This window comes from Melanaphis sacchari, unplaced genomic scaffold (assembly GCF_002803265.2).
Source record: "Melanaphis sacchari strain LSU unplaced genomic scaffold, SCAv2.0 Contig0_pilon_pilon, whole genome shotgun sequence".
In the NCBI taxonomy this organism is placed as follows: domain Eukaryota; kingdom Metazoa; phylum Arthropoda; class Insecta; order Hemiptera; family Aphididae; genus Melanaphis; species Melanaphis sacchari.
Window position 1 is genome coordinate 7,401,879 of NW_020270366.1, and position 26,965 is coordinate 7,428,843.

The 26,965-nt window shown below is 25.5% G+C and overlaps 2 protein-coding genes across 3 annotated transcripts in view; one reads left to right on the forward strand and one right to left on the reverse strand.

The window, feature by feature from the left end:
• Window positions 1-442: 442 nt before the first annotated feature.
• Window positions 443-12,514, reverse strand: LOC112594206 (mucin-5AC-like). Its single transcript, XM_025338878.1, has 6 exons — window positions 12,405-12,514; window positions 6,173-6,313; window positions 5,526-6,113; window positions 3,657-4,230; window positions 2,029-2,494; window positions 443-1,234 (listed from the first exon to the last, which is right to left on the reverse strand). The coding sequence occupies exons 1-6, from the start codon at window positions 12,408-12,410 to the stop codon at window positions 751-753; spliced, it is 2,259 nt and encodes a 752-aa protein (XP_025194663.1). The 5' UTR covers window positions 12,411-12,514; the 3' UTR covers window positions 443-750.
• A 9,080-nt stretch (window positions 12,515-21,594) lies between these two features.
• The window catches only part of LOC112603458 (cytosolic carboxypeptidase 1-like), a 43,589-nt gene continuing 38,218 nt past the window's right edge, over window positions 21,595-26,965 (forward strand). Inside the window, exons 1-2 of one of the 2 annotated variants that reach the window (XM_025352016.1) lie at window positions 21,595-21,762; window positions 26,237-26,384. In XM_025352016.1, coding sequence (XP_025207801.1) covers window positions 21,595-21,762; window positions 26,237-26,384 — 316 coding nt within the window. The remainder of the gene's footprint in view (window positions 21,763-26,236; window positions 26,385-26,965) is intronic. The other variant, XM_025352025.1, reaches the window with a different exon arrangement.

The window sequence follows — 26,965 nt, forward strand, 5'->3', positions numbered from 1 at the left end:
AAACTTACTTCATCATCCACCGTCACACAACGACCTTCAAAATTTAAAGTGTACACGGATAGTCTCTTAATAATAATTTTCACAATACGATGTCTGTTACACGAACAAATAAACTGGTAGTACCAGTCTGGTACTTATAGTTAAAATTATTATAAATCGGTATGATTCATTTCTTCAACATTGTCATAATGATAATACGCGTCGTGCGCATACTTTCATTATACATATATTTCAAGTATAATATAAATTATAATAATATAATATAATATAATATATTATATTTTAGTATTATAAGTAGCTATATAGCTTTATACCTACCTATTGGCTATTTATTTTATGAGCATTTAATGACGTGCTGGTAAAATAATTATTTTACATAAAAACCATTAACAGGAATACGCTATAATAACTGCTTGAAAAAAAAAGTGTATGCTTTTAGAAGGTTTGGTTATTATTATTATACATAGTGATTTGTATTTAAATACGTCCATGTAAAAAAAAAAATACATAATCATGGTTCAATAATAAATTACAATAGGTATGTGTTTATAGTCTTTTGAAATTAGCTGGCAACCCTGTCGGTCTTCGGTACTGTGCGAACAGATCGCCGTGTTTAGTCAACGCTGAATATGGTACAAATATATTATACAAAGACAATATTGGATGATTTGTTATCAGAAGAACGAGGAAAGTGAGTAAAGGGACCATTTCCAAGGATGAGGGAATGGCGGGAAGAAAATCGTCGACAGCTCAAGCTGTCTCGACGGTCGGGGCATTGGTACTGCTGCTGTTCTCGACCACAGCATCTGGAGCGGAAGTCGACTGGACGGAAACGTCGTCAGCGGCGGTAGCAGTTGTGGAGGAGACGGCTGGCGCGGCTGTTGACGACGATACGTCGAAGGTTTGTAAAGTGGCAGCGTTGTTATTGCTGGTCACCAGTCCGGGATACGGCACAAACGATTGCGAGTATTTGAATACCTGGCTGTGGAGTGGATGGTCTTGGGACGAGATGGAAATCGGCGTCTGGTCGGACTGCACGACTGTCTTGGCGAACGGTGTCAACGAGGGCGATCCTTCGACCAAATAGCCTTGACGAAATTGGGCTCCGAAGTCGCTGAACGCGGACTCGGGCGAATACGAAGCCAGAGAGGCTTGAGATGACAATGCGGACACGGACGGGTGGCTGTAGAACTTGTATGTGTCCAGGGGTGAGGCGGAGTTGGATGGGTCATACCTGAAAAACATACGTAGGTACGGTTAAAAAACGTGAGAGGAGGCATGACGAGTGAAATTGTATAATAAAGTATACGACGTAGATAAGTACATTATAGTGTTATAATGATAGTATTTCACTGTTTAACTCGGAAGTTATTGAATTTGTTTGTTTTTTATATTGGTAGCAATAAGCTTACTAATATTGGCAAGTAATATAATAATATAGTTAAAAATGCGTTTCAGCCTTCAAGATGTGACTAGTAAAATTTGGCTATTCATTGTTTACCGCAGCGCAGATTTATTAGTGTGAAGACTTTTTTTTAATGTTTATTTAATAATACATACATCACTACTTATACATTCGAAAAAATAAATAAATAAGTCTTTTTTATTATTTTGTACCGTGCGCAGAATGTATAAAAACACGACCAACGTCTTTTTATTTATAGAAACCCGCATTTATTATATTTCCCGAGTTGGAAACTATTCAGAATACCTAAATTAAAAAGTTAAAAATCATGTGTTTCAATAATTGAGTTTTTTTATATTAGTATAAAATAAAAAAAATTGTTTCACAATAATTTTAATAAAATAAGTACAGTTTTGTGTGATTTTAATAGCACTGCTGAATTCATTTTAGAATAGATATTAAGTTTGGAAGTCTATAATATTAGTGGTATCGTTTATTCGTTTTATTTCGAACCTTTCTAATACGATTTAAGTTTTAAATTCCGTCGATCATGTCGCTCGAAAATTACTAGACGAATTACCTATAAGTAGATATTTTATAGACTCCGATTATTTTATACTTACAACAAAGGAAATTGTCCGTTGAATGGGTCGTCTCGGATTATTTGTACAGAACTGAACTTCGGCTGTGCTTCTGGGATGTTGCGGGATTGAGATTCGACAACTGTTTTCTTCTCTTCACTCACGGTTTTGTCATCACTCTTAACCTTGTCTTCACTTTCGAGTTTGGTTGCGATTTCAGCCGACGGACTGTTTAAAGTGCCCTCGGTGATTTTTACCACTGGGTCTGCGCTTCCGGCAACCTGGCCAAACTGTGGGACATTGGTTCCGAAGTTAGCCGCGAATGCTTTCAGTTCTTCTTCCGAAAATTTGGGCGTATCAAAGTAGGGGTAGTACGACGGCTGTTGGACACCAAAGGACTGTCCAAAGTTCGGGAATCCCGATGAATCGAATAGACCCAGCGATGAGGTGTCCGATATGGAACCAAAATTCGAGTTCTGCAATTTGGTGGGTAGACTTGGCAAGCTTGCTGTAGGATCAAGATAAGAATTTATAATTTTAATGATTGTCATAAATTTAAAATTCACAATAAAATTCAAAATAGTTGTCAGACAACGATCTTCGAACATATTGCCATATTGGCACCATATAATATATATATATATTGTTCGTTAAAATCATGATCAGGGTTCTAACGTGATTCTTTATTAGGTATTAATTTAAAGCACGTCCACGAATAAAATATATCATCACGAGATTAAAATGACGTATCATATAAAATCTTAATATCTTATTCATATAATCATTGCAGTTATTAACCACAATGTAAGTATGTTTATATTATATTTTTACGTCAATCTCATCAGATATCATATTTTTAGTTTGCATGGTCAGTATTGGCCATTGGGTAAATATGATAGTAATCGCAGCTACTCATCAAATTTTTAATGAACTCGTGCTCGAATATATGACTCATAAAACTGTGCCAACAAAAATTAATCAAACTCACTGCGGCGTATTTACGAACTGGCATATCAAACTTGCCAGTTTTTTGTTTGTATTTGAACAATATAATATTCAGTTATTTAATAAGAAAATACAAACAATAATATTTCAAAACGGTACATTGGCCTCATTAGATAATATTACGCACTGGAGGAGATCTTTGTAATAATTATTTGTGAGACGAATGAATTTTGTAAGTCATTGAACGCTAGCGGTCAACTCGACTGTTTCAATTGAATTAATTTATAATACTTAGTAATGAAACACACTCATTTCGGACGAGATTAGGTTTTATAATTGAATCTGAAATTATCGCACGAAATGTTTACTATTTGCGGGCAACTGTAGTGGAATTATTCCGAAATGACAAGGCAATTTATCGGGTGTGAAATAAAAATGTTCGTTTTAAATTAAATTTTTAAATTTGTCCGATTTACATATTATAATTTATAATCATACGATCTATGTGCGCGGTGGAATATGATTTAGTGATTTTAAACGTCATTATGATTCACAACACCCTTTTGTTTCTAGATAAAATACACGTTTCTATGAGTAGAAGTAATGCAACTCATCATTTTTTTTTTTTTAATGGATTTTAAGTCTTATAGCGTTAACGCGTCTACGCTTACATCACTAAGATTTTTTATTATGATGTACAGAAGAACAAATAAAAACCTACTTACCGGCTTCAATACCGGTCTCGGATTTGTTTTCTGTGGCTACTTCGGATTTCGCGGAGGTGGTTTCGGATCCGCTGATGGTGGTCAACTCGATGGGGTCGTTTGAAAGTTCAGCTGGTGCGCCGCTTGAGGTTTCTTTAACTTCTTCGGCTACCACAACAGGGCTCAGTTCCTTGACAGAGTCTTGGGTTTCCGGGGCAGGTGCGATCTTCTCGCTATCGGTGTTGGGTTCGTTGCTCTCCGACGATGGCGCGCTTTGTTCTTTTGCCGGGGCGGCATCCTGGGCCGCGGGCACTTCATTGTTGATCGTTACTTCAGTTGCGGGCACTTCGGCGGCAGAGACGTCACCGGCAGTGACCTCCTCCTGAGCGGGACTGGAAGGTGTTGCTGCCGATGGCTCGCCTGTGACCTCCGCGGATTGCTGTTGCACCGTTGCCAATTCATCTTGAGCCGATGACAACGGAATAACAGAAGTAGTGATTTCAGCTCCGCCGAATTTTTTTTCGATGTTTACAGCATCCACCGGAATGACTGTAGTGGGCACGCTCTTTACTGACGGTATGGTGCTGACGAAAGGCTGAATAACAAAATCGTAAAAGGTTCATTAAAGTATTATTAGAAATAATATTTTATCAGTAGGTAATGAATTCTATACTAAATAATGTACTTTTGGTTTATACTTTTATGGTCACAATTAATATTATTTAAATAAAAATAATATACTATGCTGATTTTGTCATCATAATCTTCATAAATTTACTAGATTTTTAAATCTGAGGGAGGGGGGCTCGAGTTCTCATAAATTCCACCCATTAGTTATGTCAATTGAAATTTTATAAGCTTATCGGTTGAAATTACAATGTGATAATATTTAAAATAGTGATACGTTAGGTACCATGGTTTAACAGAAAATATAATCGATAATATTTCATAAAAGATATTGAAATAAATTTTCGTATTAAGTTTCAAAAAGGACATTGATAATTTTATTTAAAACTATTCTAAATATTTATAATATTATCAAACTTTAAATTATACTACTTTATGTTTTATTTTTCAAATTTTTATGTTTAATTATAATTAAATAAAAAAACCTTTCTTTATACTTAATAATACACTAATAATAATTAATAGTTTTTTAATTATTGTAAAATAGTATTAACATATAAAACTAAATAAACTTATATATTATATTATGCAATATAAGCATTACAATTCAAATTAATAATCTCATACATTTATACTAAGAAAAAAAAATCACCTGGGTAGTAGGTTAATATTAAAGATGTATGTGTAAGGTAATATGAATATTTATATTGAAAATTGAAACCACAGTCCATCCTCGTTGTGTAAAATAGTATTAAGTTTATGGAAAATTACAATCATCACGAAATTCGCAACCAAAAATTTGTTTTTATTTGACATACATTTAAATAATTTTACCGTAATAACAAATAATAACCATCATGGATATGAATCGTAATTAGAAAATAGATATTTATTCAACAACAACAAAAAAAAAAAAAAAAACCAAATTTACTCTTAACAGAATTCTATGATGTAATTTATCTAAACTTTTTCATTTGAATGGATAAAACCAAGAAGAAGAAGCAAATCAAAAATAAAGCCAAATAAAAAAAAAAACCATTAGTATAACTATAATATACTCGTAAGTTTCATAAACAATTATATGTGATATTAATGAATAATTACATATACAAGTAAAATTGTATCTTTGAAGTTACAACCTAAAGAGTCCCAATGAGTCTAGAAGTTTATTGAGGTCTTGAGATTAAATACAGTCGAGGACCCCATACTTAGAATCACACACTATGATAAAATATGATTGATTTTTAATTATTTTAGCCATACCTGAATTGGTGGGAAGTTTGGTACTGGATACTTGAATGATGGCGAAGGAAGTCCAAAGCTGGTTTGCTTATGTAATCCGAATTCAGGTAAAGTCGGAAAAACTGGTTTGCTTAATAACGTATCTTTAGGTTTTGATTGTTTAATATTATGTTCTGCAGGCACAATAGCAGATGAAAATTCAGGTCCATGATATGCTCCCAATTGGTGTTCATGGAAATATTTTCCTGCTTGATTGAAATCGACTAGTCCTGGGAAATTTTTATTGAATTTTTTTGCTGGACCAAATTTGTATTGATTGAACGTTGGCTGAACCGGTGCTGGGAATGGTTGAAAACCAAATGGCTTGTGGTTGGGTTCATTAAAACGGTAAGGCGGAGAGGAGTAAGCCTCTGGTCCTTGATAACCACCGTAACCGGGGTATACAACAGGTCCTGGGTAACCAGGATAAGGTCCAAATGGTTGATAATTTGTTCTGAATGGTTGGTCAGGCTGATAAGATGATTTAAAGTGATCAAATGGTGCTCCGAAAGGCTTTGCAGGTACACTATTGTGTCCAAACGTTGACTTAAATTGGTCTCCTTGATAAGGCTATTAAAAATTACAATCGTAAGAATTGGTGTACACAAATTAATTAATATTTAATTTACTTGGTTAGTTTGTGCAGAAAATGGTTTTATGGTTGGTTTTAGTTGTGATTTGATTTGTACTGATGGGTCAAGTCCAGAAAATTCAAATGTATTACCATAGTTTGCTACACTTAAGATAGTCAACACCAACACAATGGTCAACTGAAAAAAAAAGATGAATAAATTTATTCTATTTAAAAAATAAATTACATGTCATATTATTCCCTGTAAAAATGAATACTGATGTCGATTTACTAATGTACATATTAGGTACTATAATAGTATATTAATATACAAGTAATATTTATCAATTATATTATTAGGTAAGATATGTATAATGTTATAAAACTTAATACAAAATGTTGTCTATTATTAGTAAATACATAATTTTTCATATAATTTTTAAGATTTGTAAAACCCGTATTTTTTTGTTCTTTATCAGCTCTGTACTAAAATATATTATTGGTACATTCAATCAAATTATTTAATAGATACGTACCTACCTACCTAGTACCAACAAGTATATCTAAAAATAAATAAATTAACATATTTATTTAAATTTTATATAATTACAAGTTATGTACTTACGTCGTACATGCATAAACACAATTTAATTGACCACCTATAATAGTGGTGTGTTCTGAGATAATAATATTAAATAATTGGAACTTTCAAGGTGAAATAATTATCTTTTTAGTAGATAATATAACATATTATAATATTATAACCTGTACAGATAATTCCAGGATATTTGTGACTGTACCTATTTATTATACAAAAGAGTTAGTAAAAACTTACAGTTCGGAAACTGGTCTGACTAATTTGATATTCTGCCAGATCATTTAATTTAATAAAAGTTAAATAAAAAATATTAAGTTTAATTTTTTTTTTTTTAAAGTGCTTAATTTGCACTTAAATCATAAAAATAAAATTTATTTTTGTATTTTATATATTATAGAAAATTTTTTATAACATAATTTTGTTACATTATTAAAGTAGGTAAATGCATAATTATTATTTTTATACTTTTATATTTTTACCTATATACTTCTAATTAACGATTGCTGGTAATAAATAATATCATATGTGTGTATATAATATATATGTATATATATATATAACACATAACAATATTTGCATAATTTGTAGTATTTATATGATTTCATCAAAAGCATACTAATGGTATTTTTTAAAGAATGAAAAATATTTAGTTACAAAGGTCATAAGAACATATGGTTTCAACATTATTCTTAGTTATAGTTTTTCAATTCATTTTACATGATATGTAGTTTCAAAGTAATTAAATTATTTAAATCAATTTCGGTATTAGACAATAAAGCAAAAGTTGTGAATACAATATTATCATAAAAACAATCGATCTCATAGCCTAATATATCGTAAATAGTATCACATTATTGTATTGATACTTACAAATAGATTTGATTAATATTGTATATTTATAATTTAACCTTTTTTTCAAGGTGATTTGTTTAAAATAATTTAGGATATGAACACAGTGCATATTGTTATATATGCCATATTTTATAATGGTAATTGGAAGAATAACTATTATAATTTAATTTTACATGTGAAACCCACATTTTGTATGAACTTGTAAGTTATATATTATATTTTTTTGAAAACTTATTGCAATAATAATTTAAATGTGTTTCAATGTAAAATAATTTAAACAAAACATTTTATTTTAGGTCCTTTACAGGGTGTTAACTATTTTTATCGTAATTTTTTATAGCTTATAAATTTGCATTATAATATATTCATATGAATATTATATTACATCATAGCTATAGTATTTTTGCTTATTTTAATTGGGCGATCAATTATTTTTACATTAATATTATATTAAATACATTGTTACCTTATTACCTTAAAATATTATGTATGAGTTATACGTTTTCAAGTAGTATGTCTTAAAAGAAAGTGAACATATTAAATGTTTTTTATTATTAAAATATATTCATATAAATTACATAAAAACGAAAAAAAAATAAAGACGTTACGGGACTAGTATGTAAATTTAGATCATGTCAACATTTTTATGTGAATAATATCCATTATCTATAGGTTACTATGTAAATATATTTCGGACAAGGATAAATACAATTGCCGTCCAGACACGTTTTATGTGCATACACGAAGTTTGCTTATTTCTCTTGTAGTCTCTAGTAGGTATCATCGAGTGATTATGATATTTTAAATATTATGAGAAAAATCTTGTCCTTGGTGTGGTTAAATCTAAAACTGTTATGAAACGAAAGCAAAATTATCTCTATTTTATCAACTGAATCGTCTTCATCGATGTGCCAAATTATTGATATAGACAGAAAGGAACTATTATGTAAAAGAAATAATTTTACATTGGGAGTTTAGGCATTTGCATCTATCAGAATTAAATAATTAATTTTATTCTGTTTACAATCAGGATAATATTTTATACTACCATTTATATGGAATATTTTAGTTGAAAGATGCGCTAACAATAATTTAAAAAATCCATAGTTCATTATTAATTATTACATACATGATAACACGATATTCCATTTTACGCGTTAAATAATAATCGTTAATTAAGCTTCTCAAAAATAATATGTCAATAAGAACCAACAATATATTTATTTGCTTTGGAATTCGTAGTAAGCAATTAAGTACGTGTTTAAACGCGCTAAATAAATTAGCGTAGTTTTTTAAATATTTGAAAATTGACCATCACACAATACATGTCTACATAACACATAAAGGTAAGTTATCCTACAGGTACATTTGACATGCTGTTTGTCTGTGTTGGCTGCGAAGTGTTTTGCCAAAACAGTCGATTGTTTTATTTTCAAACTGTCTGTCATCATTGATGTCAATCGAAATGTCATCAAGTCCAATGAGTCGAAAAATACTAGATGTGATGATACATTTTCTTGGCATAACGTTTCATCTATACACTTATCGTTTAATTGTCGTGAATAAATTTTAATCTTCTGGCGGTAGATAAGTGATAGCTATTTGTTTTTATTTATCGAATCTTATGAAATGACGCTAAGAGTTTACGTATTTTTATTCGATTACATTTCACATTTATTCTTCTCTTGAAAAATGCAATTTATATTTATCGATAAATATAAATACGGGTATTGAAAATTACGTAGTAGACGACGCTAATTTTTTTCCCGTTTTTATATTACAAATTACTTACTAAATTAGAAATGCTTAAAATTTCGTAATTATAATTAAAACAATACGTTTTAGTTATCAAGAAACTATGATTCTTAACTAGTTGAATTACAATTAAAAGTATTTTTTTGAAATAGGAATTTTGTTTATAATATACTAAGTTATCTATGTACTAAGATTCATATCATCAAGTTTATAGTTTAAAGTAATTATGTTCTAGTAAACAACAATTAATTATATTGGTCGTTAAACATATTAAGTTAAAGAATTAAAAATTATAACACCATAGCAGATTTTTTTCTCAATTTGAAATTATTCCCACCTTTATACAAATTTAAAGGTATTATAAAAATATTGTTCTAAATCTTTAACATTTGGATAATTAACTATTTATTACTATGTGTTATTTATACTATAAAATACATACTAAATTAACTATACTATAAGACCATTAAAATATTGCTATCTACAACCTCTATATAATATATCAATTACATAAATAACCTGTTGGCTACAATTTTTTTATCAGTAGGTAAATACATTTTCTACTCAAAATCGTTAGTTACAAGGATTATTTAAAAATCAAAATAATTTGTTGATATTTAATGTTTTTATATTTCAAATAATATTTTAATTATTTTTTAAGAATTTTTAAAACAGCAAACATATCACGAAAATTATAATCTTTGATTTTATACGGATTTCCTAAATTTTACACATATATTTGTTGTAAACTTAATAGTTAATAATATGTATACATTATAGGAGTATAATATATAAATACGTAGGAGTAATCATAACTCATTGCCGTGACGCCTTAACATGTATTAGGCGTTGCCTAACAAGAAGTACTTGTTCAAAATACGTTAAATGTTGAATAAGTTTAATTGAAGTGTATTATTATTTATATAAGTAAGTGATCTATTAAATGTACAATTTATACACACAGATTGTACAGTGTTAAGTTAGTAAGAATAATAAATAATCATTTTTAAAGTGATTTTAAAGTGAAATAGGTTCAAAGAGACGTTCGATTTTGAAATGACAGCTATAAAGTTATTTTGAATTATTATTTTTATAATATAATATGTATTCCACAGATGGCAAGTAAAGTAAAATGATTGAAATTTCAACTTTTTTCAATTCTATATTATTATTGTTGACCTTAAATTTAGAGGTCTAACAATCATTATTGCTGCTTGTTGTACGGTTCGCTGAACGGAAAATGATCGTTTCATAACAAGATATTACTCGATTATAATATGAATATTATCCACCAACGCTATCATGATGATCACACAAACATAATAACTAATAAGGTGTGTTGGTAAATTTGATGATCTCGACAATGTAGGTCATTTATGTTCCAAACTTTTTATGAATCAAAAGTATTATAACATGTATATAACTAATATGAAATGTTAAATTTTTACATTATAAAATGTGGCAAATTCCCAATATTTTAATATATGCATAAGGAAAGATCCATTGTAATATTATTAAATTATCAGAGAATGGTTTTCATAATAAACTGATAATAAATCAACTAATTTAAATTCGTTTTTTGGTTGTATGAAGTTACCTTTAGTTTAAAAAATAATCATTATATCGAAACATAAATCTATGATATTGAGTTCAAAAATAATATGGAAAAGATATTTAAAAAAAATGTGTTAATTATCTACCTACCATAATATTGCAAAACTTTTATAAAAAGGTATTAAGTGAGATTTAGTAATATATTTTTATTTGTAGATACCAATTAAATATTTATATTCATTGTATATTACTTATTACTCAATAAATTTAAAATTGCGTTTATAATACTAAATTATGAATTTTGAAAATATAAATAAATTAACATTTTTCTTTTTTCAATAATATAGAATATTGTAAAAAGTTGTATATTTATTATTACTTGTTGAACAAGTTATTTTTAACTTTATAAAATGTTTAAACAAAAACATATTTTAATTAGGAAGTACAATATATTTAATTAACTAACAAACAAAATATGAAAGATATAATTTTTTAATACATTTATTACATCGGTTTAATTATCAATATATTTATACAAATATTTTTACTTAAATTCAACTTTAAGTTTTACCAATCGATTTTATTTTAATACGAAAAAATAATGAAAATTCATAGAACTTTAACTACTTTTTATGTGTAGTAATAGTCATTAATATATTAAAAATCAAAGTGCCATTGACTAACGACTCTGTCAAACAAAAATATAAAACTTATATATAACTTATTTGTTAAAACTTATTAATGATGTTGTAGAAAATATTTGATTACCTACGAGAATATATTGTATTTATTAATATTTTATTCAAAGATTAAATACATAGATAACTATGCCAATAAAATAAGTATACATTCTCTCTTAGCTCTTAATAGTAAGTCTAAGGTGTAATGAATATTATTGTAAAATTATTTAAAAAATAAAACAGGTAACAACTCATAACTCATATAGTATTGGCTTAGGTGATTATAATCTAGATATAAACTACTATTTACTTTATGCGAATACATGCAAATAGATTAATAATTGTAATTTAAATAAATAACTCCTTCTAAAATTATGAACTATAAAAGTTCGAAAAAATTCTCAATTCAATAAAAGCTAAATTTTACAATGAGTCTCCACAATTTTTCAATAAAATTATATTGGATATAAATTATTTAAGTGTTAAAAACTATAATTAAATTGTTTTGTTATAACTTATACATATTGCAGTACATTAGTTATATGTAAAATTGTTAAGTTAAAATCTAAACAGTCTAAAGTTTATGTATGTGTATTGAATCATTAAATGGTTAATAATATATTACAGGGAAATGTTGTAAATGTATTATAAAGAAAAAAAATAGTTATATTCATATTTTTATATGAATTATTATTGAATAGTATTTTTTTCCGATTTCGTATGGTAAAAATAATATTCGTCTATTTTATATAATATTATACAAATGTATTGTTATATAGTAGTATATATATAAATATATATTATAAAAAGTTTTATAATATTATAAGTGACAGTTAAAAGAAAATACTTACAGCCATCGCGAAGAAGTCCACAGAAGACTTTTACGGAAAATAAATAAAATAAAATTTGAACGCGGTCCACGTTCAGCACCACACACAATAGTCTTTGGATAGGAATTAAAAGTTATTTAATACCGGTTTTTGTTTATATAGGCACGGCTGTAAACAGGTAAGGAAACAATAATATATAATATTGTAAAAAAAACTCACGCGCACACACTCACACCGCACAGACGCGCACGCACACACATATGCAGACGAGTGCGATGGCGAACCGGTAGGGAGATTGTGTGCGATGCTGTGTGCACTACGATGGCGTTCTCGCTAGTTCTCAGCAACGAGCTCGACGAGACAAGGACACTTCTAAGACATATTATATATTTTAAAATATTATTATTATAAGGGCCCGAATGTCAATGCCTTAATAAATTTATTTATTACCTAAAAATACAAAATAATACCCTAAAAAATTGCATGATCTAAATATTTAAAAACGCTAAAAATGTATCGAACTAAACAATTATTTTATTGGTTTTTTAATTAATAATTACAATTTATGTTGGTTCATCCGCATTTTGATTTGAGTGAAAATGTATTGAAACTAATTTTAATCTAAAAAAAAAAAAATTTTAAAAATTTGTTTTATGTAGTTTTTATAAGAGATGTAGATAAAATAAAATAAATTTTAATTATTTTCTAAATTGGTAAACAATAGTAAAATAATACCTTAAACTTCGACAAATGATTTGATGAGTTACAAAAATGACCGAAAAATAACGAAAAAAATAATGCAAAATAAAAATTATCTATACAGATTTATGTGTTATAGAAATACATTTTAAGCTAGAAAAACATAGTTTATAATATTTAAAAAAAAAAGATGTAAAAGTCATCAACATTCTGGCCCTAATTATTATTATTAGGTATATTATCACGGGAAAAACACGACCACGATATAAAAATATTAATAATTATAATATCTGTGGTATCTACATATTATCAGTGTTGTATATTTGACATCTGTTCTATTTAATATGAATCGATTAGTAGATATTATAGACATTGGAGATTTGCTTTATTTTCACTTAATTTTTGAGATCACATATCCCCATTGTTACGTTTTAATCGCATAATTTAGGTATATATTATTTAATCTAAGTCCATTGTCGGATCATGACTTTCTTCTAAAATAAAAAAAAAACGAAATATGCGATGTCTCCAGCCTGTAACCGGTGTTTTAACTTAAAAACTAAACTCATTATTATATTAACTTTTCAGAAAGTAATACATTACTATTAGCGATTACTCAATGTTTATTACTTATACAAATATTGTTTAAATATTCATTTTAAGTATGTAAATATTTTATTCACTACGATTTTTTTCTTGTATGTATATGTCATCTAAACAAAACGTTTATATTCTCAATGAATCAGATTTATTATTTTTAATCATTCATTTCATAATAAATCACGAACAATTAATTTAAAACTCAAAAATATTTTAAATACTTGGTTGACATTGAAATTGTTATTTGTTTGTGGTTATAAAAAGAAATGAGTCTTAAATTTATATCATTTAGATTATAGACGATTCTAAGCCTTAAAGTACGTAAAATTAAATATTAAAAGCATATAACCTAAAGGTGGAAGTATGTTATTGACTCATACAAAATGTTCAAACTCTCTAATATGAGCTTAATGATAATTTAATTTCATGGTCAAAAGTGAACTAATAGTGTTATAGAAGGGAGTTATAGATTTAAATAAAATATTAAGATAATTTATAGGCTATTATAATTTTCAATTGTATTTAACAAAAACAAGTTTGGTATTATATATAATAACGAATTATTAAGTATTGTGTTTATTGAAATCTGATTGATTTTTTGATGTCTATAGTTTCTGGAATAATATATGTATATATATATATATATATTGTTTTAATAACGATTAATTATTTAGATAGTCGGTGAAAATATAACAAATAAAAATTATTTATTCAAGTATATTTTAATATCTTATATAAATTTCTAAAAAAATATTAAAACTATAATGTGTTTTAATTTATTCGAAGGACTTGTAAAATTAATAGTAATATACTCGTATTGATAGGGATATCTAAAAGTTTCAGTAATAATTTAAAATAGTCGTCAACCTTTTCATTTAAATATATATTGTCTGTAAATCCTTGATGACTTATCTATATCTATTTTTACAATACAAGACAATATACTATAATATATTTTTTACGAGAAATATCAACAGTGATTCGAATGAAATAGGATTTTAATTTATTAAGCTACAACATGAAGGTTTGGTTATAAAATGTATAATATGCGACTTTTTCTGAATCTATAATAATTATACTATTATTGTCAGTTGATGTATGGCAAATATTTTTGGGTAGTCTGTTCTATCATCATTGGTGATCGATTAATATTTTTTCATGGGCAATTTTAAATATATATGTGTGTACTTTTATGGAATATAATTTTAGTTTTAAATAATATATTACTATTTATATTTCATAAATTTACCATATATACAAAATATTATTGATGATCATATTCATATAATATCATTATCTATGTTTAACACGCTAACACACTATAACTCATATAGATTTGAGTTTATATGTTTTAAAACTAGTTTTATCAGAAGATGTTATCGGCATTCTCTTTAGTCTATAATGATATTCACTGACATTTTGTTATTTTTTTTAATTGTAAACTTAAACACAAAATTAAGAAATATAATAACTTGAAAACATCTAGATATTAGTGTTTATCCATTATTAATAAGATCCAACTATTAGAATTTAATAAAAATTTGATAAAATCAATAAATGGTTTATTTAAAGTATGTTCATGCTATAATAATTTATTAATATGTTTAATACTAAAAACTTACAAAAATACATCATTATCACATTATTTACTATATGTTTTCTGTTATGATAAAATATCTTATATTGGTGTAATGTACCTATTACCCATATCTAACTAATTCTTAATGAATAAATACTTAACACATACATATTTATACTACCTATGTTATAATATGCCATGTTATTTTTAATGAAATATAACTTTGAAAAAGTAATTATTTTGTTTTTAAAAAAACACGTAAAATATTAGTTAAAGTAAATGTTTAAAATTATTACAACATTTATTGTAACCAGTATTTTATTTTGAATAAAAAATAACACGTTTACTTAATTAATTCATAACATAATATATTTTCTTTCTCGATATTACATATTATATTCTCATAATTTTCCTAAGAAACTTATATAATAATATTTTATACGATTAGTAAGAATTATAATACGTAAAATAATTAAATTTATGTTTTGAAAATCCCAATGCAAGTTCAAGGTTATTAGTTGTATGTTCTAACTAAAACCACTACTATATGAGTGTAAGACTCAACAGTATATGCTTCATAGGAAGGAAATTGATTCCCATTGGTCGTCATTGTTGCAGTATATAATTCAATACATTAATTAATGTATATTCATTAGTTATTTTATAATTGTATTTTATTTAGGTGATCACTAAAGGACATTTTTTAATAAGATTTAAAATCGTAAGCTTATAAAATGATAATAAATAGAAATTCATTTAACCAAACTGCAAAAATTTACAGAAGAAAATTAAAAAAATTTTTTTTTTAAGTATCTGATATTCGATTATTTTATTATATTTAAAATAAGTATTTTAATACAAATGTATTTATTTAATTCATGTTAAGTATTATAAATGATTATATAAATGATAGAAAACACGGTTTTGATGCTGAAATCACTCTCGTATCATTAATTATAAAATTAAATCAAATTATATACTTTTCTAGATCCTAAATATTTTCTGTAATATTAGACACCAACAATATATTTACTTATTTTTGACGTTAAGGTCAAATATAAAATTACTACGCTGGAAACCACTATTATAGTTTTAGATTAATATCCATGATTCATATTAGATGAGTGTACTATTTCTTATACTACTTTAATATTTATATCATTACGAATATATCCTTATTTATATTTTGTATAGGTACTAGATATTCACATATTATACTCGAGATAGTATAGAGTTGAAACTCTATATATAAAATTTTTAATTTAAATTTTCATCTTATGTTTAATGTGTTTTTTTTTTACTTAATACAATTACTATTGAATATGGAGAAAATACCAACTAACAAGTATAAATTATAAATATTAATTATTCTAATCATAAAACCTGCAAGTAATTCTTTATTTGTATTATGAAATAGGGAATTTTCAAAATTAGGTTTAAATTTAAATTTCTAGAGGTAGTAGATTTATTTCCTTATTAAAAATCATTTAGATATTTTATATTTACATACATTTGTTAAAATTACAGTTTTAAATGGTATTGAAATATTATTTAATTTTTTGTTTGATATACACAACAAATGATTTTTCTTAAGTATTTTTTACAAAAACTTATTGTTTGTTATAATAGATCATATAGATCATATATGTGTAGTTTTTATTTATTAAATTATTCTAAATAATTGGTATTGAAAATATACGTATGTTATCAAACTTTATAAAATATGTAGTCATGACGAAACATATTCATGGATCAATGTTTGTAAAAATAAACTATTTTGGTTTACTTTTGGTTTTATTTTTATTAGTCTATTTATGATAAATAATAAAAAATCATAATGTATAATTTAGTTAATCTAAAATCTTAGTATGAGGTAAAAATTGACTACATACAATTAAACTAAATACGTTTAGGTATTAATATTATTATTATTTTTTTTTTTGTGCAAATTATTATTTATTAATATTATTAAATTATGTAATTAACAATTAATTTAGATTATTTTTTAATTATTTAATTTCCAATAAACATTATTATCTACAAAAAAATTATAATAATGCAATTTAAGAGAATTAAAATTATAAAACAAATTATAATGACTGCTCAATTGACCACAGTCTATAATCTAATATTTTCCAGTATGTTATATAATATATATATTATTTTGTTCAGTAGCATAGGGTAACTATTTATTTAATTATTAATTAATTTATTAGTGATAAACACAAAAAAAATGACGAAGATTAAAAAATAAGTACTATAGTGAATATTTTTAAACGTGTAATATAAAATAGGGAAAATAATAAGTAAAAGATAAAAAATGATACGTTAACTATAAACATCATGAAATTATTAAGCACTACTACTAAACCGGATATTTTATAAATTTATACAAATTTAATTAGAAAGAATAATATAAGATAAATTGGATAGGTGTTGATTATTTTTTTTTTTTTATAACATGACACGATAAATGATTATAATTTTCAAGATATTATTTAATCATCTATTCAATTCATTGTAATATACTTGAGAAATATAATAGTGTATAGACGTTGATAGTAATAATTCATACAACATCATCGGCATAAATGCATAATACATTATTAATGGTGTAATATTAATTTTAGACATTTGTTATATAGATCCAGTCTATGGCAGTTATTATTGGGAGAGTTTTTACTCAATTGCAGTAATAACTATTATACTCATGCAGCAATAGCAGCAGAAAGCATAATTTGTTTTTAGGTATGTTATAATAACGATGGCGGGTATGCAATCACAACACTATGCAATTAAATTACAAACAATATATTGTGAAATAATAACTAACCAAAGGATATTATTGCCACTGGTGGAAAACAAATGTTCAAAAATCACGGTATTGTCATTTATATGTACAACCTCGTGACTTGTAAAGGTTTGTGCAATGGTAAAAGGCCAGCAGTGGCACGCGGCGTGCCCATAGTACCGCGCACATATTGTGCACTGGCGAATTTATTACTATCGTTGGGGTTGACTTTACGTTATAGATATTATTATTTTCTGTGTAAAAATCTTCAATTGGCACTTTCACGAAACCGATCATTCACCTATAATTAAATGTAAAATTAAGTTACTTTGAAATTTATGTCAACATGAATATTAAGCATAAGTTACGCTGCATACACAATAATTATTATGTAATAGCAGCATCGAAAATTTGTTAGATCATTTATTAATGCAGTTAAACGTCTCTATTCATGTGATCAGATTATATTATGAAATACTATTAAAATATGTAATTAAATCTACAGTAAATAATTATAATTATCCATACGATGGTAATAATTATTGGTAATTTCTTGTTATACTGATCCTAATTATAACTTTATCTTTAAGCTTATCTTGTAAAAAAAAAGTTCGTAACAAATACATACGCACTTAAGTACTTTTTAATATATTATAATATTGTGTTTTTAATCTTTATTATGGCTACTGATAAGGCGCAATAATATATGCAACTCAATTTACACATACCATAATAATAATTTAAGAATAGGTTTGCTTGAATTATTATTATAATATTATAAATTAATAATACAATTCAAAAACATGTATTAAAATAATCTGTACCTATAACAAATGTTAAATCTGTTTATGTTTAAATATTTATTTATTTTTTTGAGTGAGAATCGATTTATGGATGCTTATTGTGTATTTATTATTTAGTAAGTAATTAAGTGTAACTATTATGATGATAAACATTTTAATATTTAGTAAAAATAAACATTTTTTTTTTTTTAAATTATTTTATTATTAGAAAATAAATTTAATCACGTTTAGTTGTTTTTAAATTATATTATTAAAGTACTAATTATTACTTAATACTTAGTAATTTAACCAAATCATTGATTAATGATTAATGATTATAATAAAATGTTAGCTTATTGGGGAATAAGCGTACTATTGCAACAATATAAATAGAGTGTATTAAGTTTAATAGGTATATATTTAACTAATACTTAAGATCATAACTTCATGAATCTTCAGATACATATCGAAAATATAATTTTTCAACAAAAGTATATTTTATTCAATCATTATTTTAGTGTTTCGTAACTTCACGGTTTCGTTGATTCGAGATTTTACATTAAAACGTAATTTATTAGTATTATGTAAGGACGGCTGCTAAGTCGTCTTCGTTTTTATAAAATCTGAAAAAGCCGAACTGCATTAACGCTATAAGTTTTATTAAAATCCGGTTTTCATGTAAACGATTTTTTACTGTTTTATCCAATGCAAAGAAATTTATTGTTAAATTAGGTATGATTGTATCCTTGATTTAAGAAAATTCTGTATACACCGGTTTTATATGTACATAGAGGTATATTGATATCTTGAATCTTGAAACGATGACTAATTTCCAATTTATTGTATTGAATTGGTTTGTTTTTCTTTTGCCTGAATTCGCAAGTTACCATTATTCATAAGTCGCAAGTCAAGATATAATTTTTAGTGATTTTACATTATTTTTCAGTTTAACATGGTTTTTAAAATATGTATATGAATTTTTCAACATAGAATACACTTGAACATTTTTATATATATTCCATACATAGAATATTAGGTATGGTTCCCTTAGCTGTTATATTTAATTTGAGGACTTAAATAAATGTATAGCATCAATATACATTTTTCATTTCTAACTATAAACATAATTTTGAAATTATTTGTGTTCGCAATCAAATACAAAATTATTTATTCGAGATATAATACAAGTTCGATACTGGTACTGGATATCATAAACACGCATTCGCTGTGTCCTTGGACTAATATTTCTTCTTTTATTTTAGAATCAAATACAAAATATAAACATTATACGACTTTTAGTACTAATATTTTAAGTATTACCTAAATTAAAATAGAATCAATTTCTGTTTTTGATATTTTCTTAGGTATATCTGTAGAGTTCAAAGAGATTTACATTATTGTAATGAAAATTGAAATTTAAAATTATTTAAAATGTCTCTATTAAAAAATTGAAGATAATAATTGAATATTTCTTTTTCACATAAATTAATCAATAATTATATTGACTATTCAGAAATATAAGGTAAATTAAACCTTAAAATTAACAAAAAAAAAAAAAAAAAATATAAGAAATAAAGACAGATTTAATTTTAAATTATCATAATAATTGTATTCTGCTTTCACTAGCTAATAGTTTAATGTCAACCGGTAATTCTGTTAATACCGATATTACATATAATTTTAATGGTAATGATTTTAAAATTGTATATATTTTCTAATGATCATTGTACATTGTATTTTATTTTGTATATTTTATATTATTACGTATGTCATTTTTATATAACAATAATTTCATTACCTTGTATTTTTTTCAAATAATACTGATGTAAATAAAAAAACTTAATTGATTTGCATAGTTATAATTCTTTTTATAAAGACATAAAGGAGTACTGTACTTATCACTACATTACTATTATATGAAATTACATAGCTCAAATAAATAGTTAGTATAATAAAGCTAAAAACTTGATACTATTTAAAATCATGATCTAAAAATAATGTTCTAAATATTATCAATAATCTAGCAGTTATAAAATATTAGATTATTAATGTAAGTTAAAAAATATATTGAAATTTTCGTTTCTTATAATCAATATAGGTTATTTTATTGAACGTGTTATTTTATAGTATATTCATGATAGTTTATTTACTACAAATCGATATTTATCACATTTATCACAATTAAATAGAAATGTTATACATTTTATATGATATCTAATTTAATACTATTTTATCACATATATTAACATGGGTTTTCAATTATATTTACATGTTTAGTTCATATAACTAAGTAGAAAATAATGAAATATGATAATGATTGAAAACGTAAGACTTACTTTTTCAATAAATGTATGAACTATTTTTTAATTTATAAGACAACTGAAATAGACTATTTTAATACTACACCTATATCTAATAAACGTCTCCTAATAGTGCAAAGTCTTAAATAAATCGAAATATACTCACAACACTATAAAATAATATGTTGCATAGAGCATTTGTGTTAAAGTGTTCCATAAGTTAGTTCACCATGGAAACGCGTCGTCATCAGTCTTATGTTTGATGGGGATCATGCGAGAACTATATAAACGTGTAATTTTTTTTTTTTTTTTTTACGGGATTTTTTCAACCATAGTAACTAGAAATATTGTTTACAAAACTAGTATTAAGTATATTGTAATATTTTATTACTTACAATATTATTAGTAAAGTAACGATATTCTTAGTATAGAAAATAAATAAGGGGTGAAAATTTACGTCATGGCAAATAAGAAGAAAACCATAGAAAAAATAAACAAAAAATTGACAACTAGCAAACGAATTAACGAGCAGACAAGAGTATCTGTATACAAAAAATTTCGTTTAAATACAACCACAACGTCTGTAAATAGAGTGGCTGCAAAAATGGCACACCCTATTAACTCTAAAGTAAGTTAAACATATTAATATTTACTTTTAATCGTTTTCAGACTAGTTTCATTATTGTTGTTTTATATAAACTCATAATACATGATTTAATTGTTGTCAATATACGGACATATATATTTGAGCTAGGATAATATTTTTAAAATATTATATTAGTATAGTTCTCAATTCAACTTACTAAATAAAATTAAAAAACCTAAATATTTAAAAAAAAAAATTGTATCCGTCAATTTCTTGATGAGATGTTAATTTATTTGCAGTATTATAAAATATAAACCTTTAAATTATTGTAGTTTCTTTTAGTCATTATATTTTGTATAGAGGTTTACTGTTGTCTTTTTTACTATTAAATTATATTATATTACGTATGTATATGTTTAAATGCATAATTATAGCACATAATTGCATGATAAATTTTTTTTAATTGAACAAAAAAAAAAAAAAAAATGAGTAATTTTGAATAGTACAGTAAAACGTGATATTTATTTTTTTTTTGTATACACATAATTTTGAATGTAATTTAGATTTATAATAATATCTTATACATAGGAGTATGCCCATCATTTAAAAAATGTATTTTTATACGTATTATTAATTAATAATATCCATTAGGTAGATGTATGATTAAATACATAGGTAAGTAATTTTTTTTTAATTGCTTTCCATAATAAAATTAGATTATTTATTGATATATCGGTTGTACGTTAATTATTATTTTATTAATTTTAAATATTATTTTTATGGTATTATATACTTTACCAGTTTAGGTCTATTTGTGACTTTTATTATATTTTTTTTTTTTTTTTTTTTTTTTTTTTTTTATATAATTGTTGAGCTATATTAGTTGTAAACTTGAAGCTATAATAATAATAATAAAAAAAAAAAAAAAATTATATTTTTTGTAATATTATTCAACATAGGCATAATTTTTTACTTTTATATTCAGTTTTATTACCAACTATTATTACAATGATGGTCTATTATTTTCATATTTGGTAAAAAGCTTCAAAAGATTTTAGATTAAATTAACTTAATAATTAAAAATGTATACGAATACAAAATATGTCCTTATACAGTAATATGTTTAGAAATTGTTTCAAATATTTGCAATTTATGATTTAGACTTATAGTATAGAAAAATAAACAGTTTTTTTAATATTCTCTTCATTAAGAATTTAGTGTTTGAAAGAGATTAGAGAATTTTGTAGTTTTCGGTAAATTTGTTACAGTTGATCACTACTTTATGCTCAATATTTTATCGTAAGTATTTAATTTCAATTATCTCGTAAACTGACGCTGATTCTTTGCTAATAAACCCTAGGAGTAGGTTAGACGAAAGTGGCCTAGTTCTACTCAAGTGATGGCTAGTTCTTCTCTTTTTTTAATTTCAGGAAAGTATTTTATTTTTTTGTGTTTGGTTTTATATTTCTAAATTAATTGGAGAAAGGTAAAATTAGCCAGTATTTTTGTCATTCTTCCATTAATATGTATAATATTGGAAGTTTCAAATGAAGTTTTATACTGGTCTATTTATTAAAATATTTATACTTACTTAAATTGTTGATAATAAAACATAATTTTTTTTATTATTGTTAAATTTATATGAATATTTGCATATATTATATTGAATTATTATTTATAACATTATCACAAATTTCTTTGTATATTATTTTATTTAAATATTAGTGTTTTCTATAGACTTATACCCTCCTAAATTAATTGTCATATAAACGTTAGTAATTTTTAAAAGAACAATAATAATAAAAAACAATATTTGTGATCCAGATTAGAAATTAATTAATTATATCTAACGTCAGATAATTTTGTATCAGAGGATATCTTAAACAGGAGGGAATACAAGTAAACGATAATTTTTAAATCAGAAGTCAGATGGGGGGTAATTCTAGTGAGTATCTTTATAGCTTTACCTTCATTATGATGTGCAATTTTCACTGTGATGCTTCTTTGTAGTATATAATTGTTTACTGTATTATAAATATTATAATATACAAAATAAATACTGATACTTTAAAACATATATAACTTAGTATTATAATTTTGAATTTTATTAATTTATAATTTAAATGTTAAAATTATTATATGAATAATTAGTCCTGTAAAGTATAAATTAAACTGTAGTTAAATAATTTCTAATAAAAAAAAAAAAAAAAAAAAAAAAAATGAGAACAACAATTATAATTTATTCATTAATATTGATTTATATTTTATAGTCAGTTATTATTCAGCTAATTGTATATTTTTACTGTGATGATATTTGTAGTTACTTCTATGTTAATTCTATTAACATGTATATTTTAAATAAAAATTATAGGTAAGATTAATTTTCTTTAATTTATGAATTCAAATTTCATACTGAATAAAATTTATATAAAACATAAATTTTGAAATTAAAATTTAACGTGAGCTTTGTTTTACCAAGATATTTTTATGTATAGGGTTTTTATATGAAGTTTAACTGTATTTCGTCCCAAGAATTGTTACGCTGTTGAAGACATGATAAAATGAAATAATTATAACTATGAGTACTATAAAATTTTATAATTTTTACGACATTTATACTCTTATTTTTAGTTTTGTGTCTATTCGTATTTTATACATCTAATAAGATACAAGTTTACCAAAATGTGTTTAGTCATATGACAGTCAGCAATAGTTCATAGCGTGGTCAAATCAGATGATTAGATGAATATACTTTTAGAATATTAAATTTATGTGTATTTATTTCTGTGTATATGTTATTGACTGTAAAAAAGAAATAGACATTAAAACTATTTTCGTACTCATTTAATTTGTAAAATATTCATAGTTAAATGTAACATACATTCAATATGTATTCAACATAACAAATACCTAATTATCTGAAATAAATGTATAGTACATTAATACATTGTATTTATATTAAAATACACAGTTTATTTAATGATATTAATATACACTAACTTTAGTAATTTTAAAATATCTTTATTTGAATAGAAAAATATATTGTAACATAATTTAGTAAATAACTTTCATTGAAAACATTTAAGATGTTTTATATTTTTATTTTTAAACTGTTTTATCGTTAAATATGTCACATGTTGTTCAAATCCATCGATAATTATTGTTGTGAAAATACTGATTCACATGTTAACAATGTTTTTGTTGACGTTGTAGTGAAAAATAAAAATAAAATATTACAGCTATATCATAATATGTGTGCGAAATCACACGCGGAATTAATTTTCTAAAATGTCATAACAACCGCGGGTGTCGCGCCAGTCGATAAAACTTAGATGTGCTTCTAATATTATACGTACGTGTTGACTTACAGCAATTATATTATTCACTGTAACTGTGTAACTGTACACAATTTGTAAACGAAAAATAATAAAACTCATAAAACAACAATACAGTAATACTAATAATGAAAATAGTAATAAAAAATCCGACTAACGTCCGTCATCGTCGGTGCCGTAGTCGTCGATTTATAGCAGCCGCGCGGTGATAAACTTATCCGGACGGACTTGGCCCAGGTCTAGTCGAGTGTATAGTACTGTAATCGCGTAATAATAACAATATTATTATTATCATTATTATTATTATTATTATTATTATTATTAAGTACAACCGCCGACGTGAAGAGCAGCAGACCCTGTAAAATACACGTGACTCGTCGTGGCGTCACGAGGAAAACGCACACGAATATATGATCATACAGAGTGATACACTAAGTATGCTTATTCTCCATTTTGCTCCGATGGTTTTTAAAAATTATTAACTGCTTATATTTATAAGCAGTATATTTATTGATTATATTAATTATCGGAACTTACAGTTCAATGACCAGGATTCAAATTTCGATTATATATTAATTTTTCACAAAAATTGAATATTTAACGATTGCAATAAAAAAAGAGGGTTTTTATTTGAAAAAAAAAAGTTGGCATCGCCATCAGAGGGATATTTTTAAGTAGCATAAATTATCAAAGAATTTCGAAAATCAGAATTTGAGTAAATGGTACGATTAAAGGTAAAATGGGAATGACCATGCTTGGTTTATCATACTGTATACATACAGGCGCACGCGCGCAACTATATCGTGTATGGTACCTATATACCTACAAACAAACACTACCTCGTTATTTTGGCAGTCTGGCCGAATCGGTCGTGCCGTTTGCCAAACCGTCGTGTCGCGGCCGTTATCGCCATCATCGTCGGTGTCATTCACGATTTTCACGTTCAACTTTAAGCTGTTGCGAAGTCTGTTCGTTATTATTATAACGTTTCGTTGTCTTTTTCCATCGTCATTATCGGTTTTCCAAATTTTTTCCACGCCACCCATTGTCATTGATTTCATTCTCCTCGCGACTTGTTAACACCGTGACGTCAAGCCCAAAACAATTAAATCGTTATCAATTTACTCGTAAAACACAATATTATATTTTTTTAAAAAATTGTTTTTTTTTCATTATCAAAGAATTCCAAGACCATGGTGATCTCCGGTGACGATCACGTGTTGGACGTGCTACTAGACCGGCTGGCGCCTCTCACGGCTCACACGACCGAAAACTTGGAAAAAATACGAAGAATAGCGCACAAGATCAACGGCCGAGTCAACAATACTGGTAAACATATTTTCTTTTTTAATATTCGCACTTAAAAGTCCATCATAATATTATGCGTTATGCTTACATAGTCGCGGGCTCGATCATTTGAATGTTGCATCACATGGACGGGATGCATTGTAGGTAAATCTCAAATTTCCCACCCTTTATTATTTTACTCCATATTCTATCTTAATATTTAATAGATGCAGATATTATCGTATGAATCAACATTTAAAATTCTATCCTTATCGACCGTTCATCCATAATCAACCGCTTTACCGGTCCATAAAAACAATACAGGCATATGTATACTATGCGTAATAAATTATTATTGATAATTATAATTTTAATAATTGATATAATATTGTATACTATTATATTATACGTTTTACAGAAACATTATCCAATAATAAACTATTTTTGTTTAATATAATGAACAGCATGGTCCAAAAGTTTAACGAACTTAATATAAAAATAGTCGTTTTATCAATCATAATATATGTGGCGTACCTTTTCTATCCAATATACCTATTATTTTATTTATATTAATCAATAAAAATTAGATATGGAATTCCATATAATTTGGACTTGTTGAATTT

Excerpts from the sequence above, each read along its gene's own strand:
- LOC112594206 (XM_025338878.1), bottom strand. Across the intron at positions 4,231-5,525 it reads CAAACTTCCCACCAATTCAG|CCTTTCGTCAGCACCATACC; the intron begins GTATGGCTAAAA and ends TTTGTTATTCAG. Across the intron at positions 1,235-2,028 it reads AACGGACAATTTCCTTTGTT|GTATGACCCATCCAACTCCG; the intron begins GTAAGTATAAAA and ends TATGTTTTTCAG.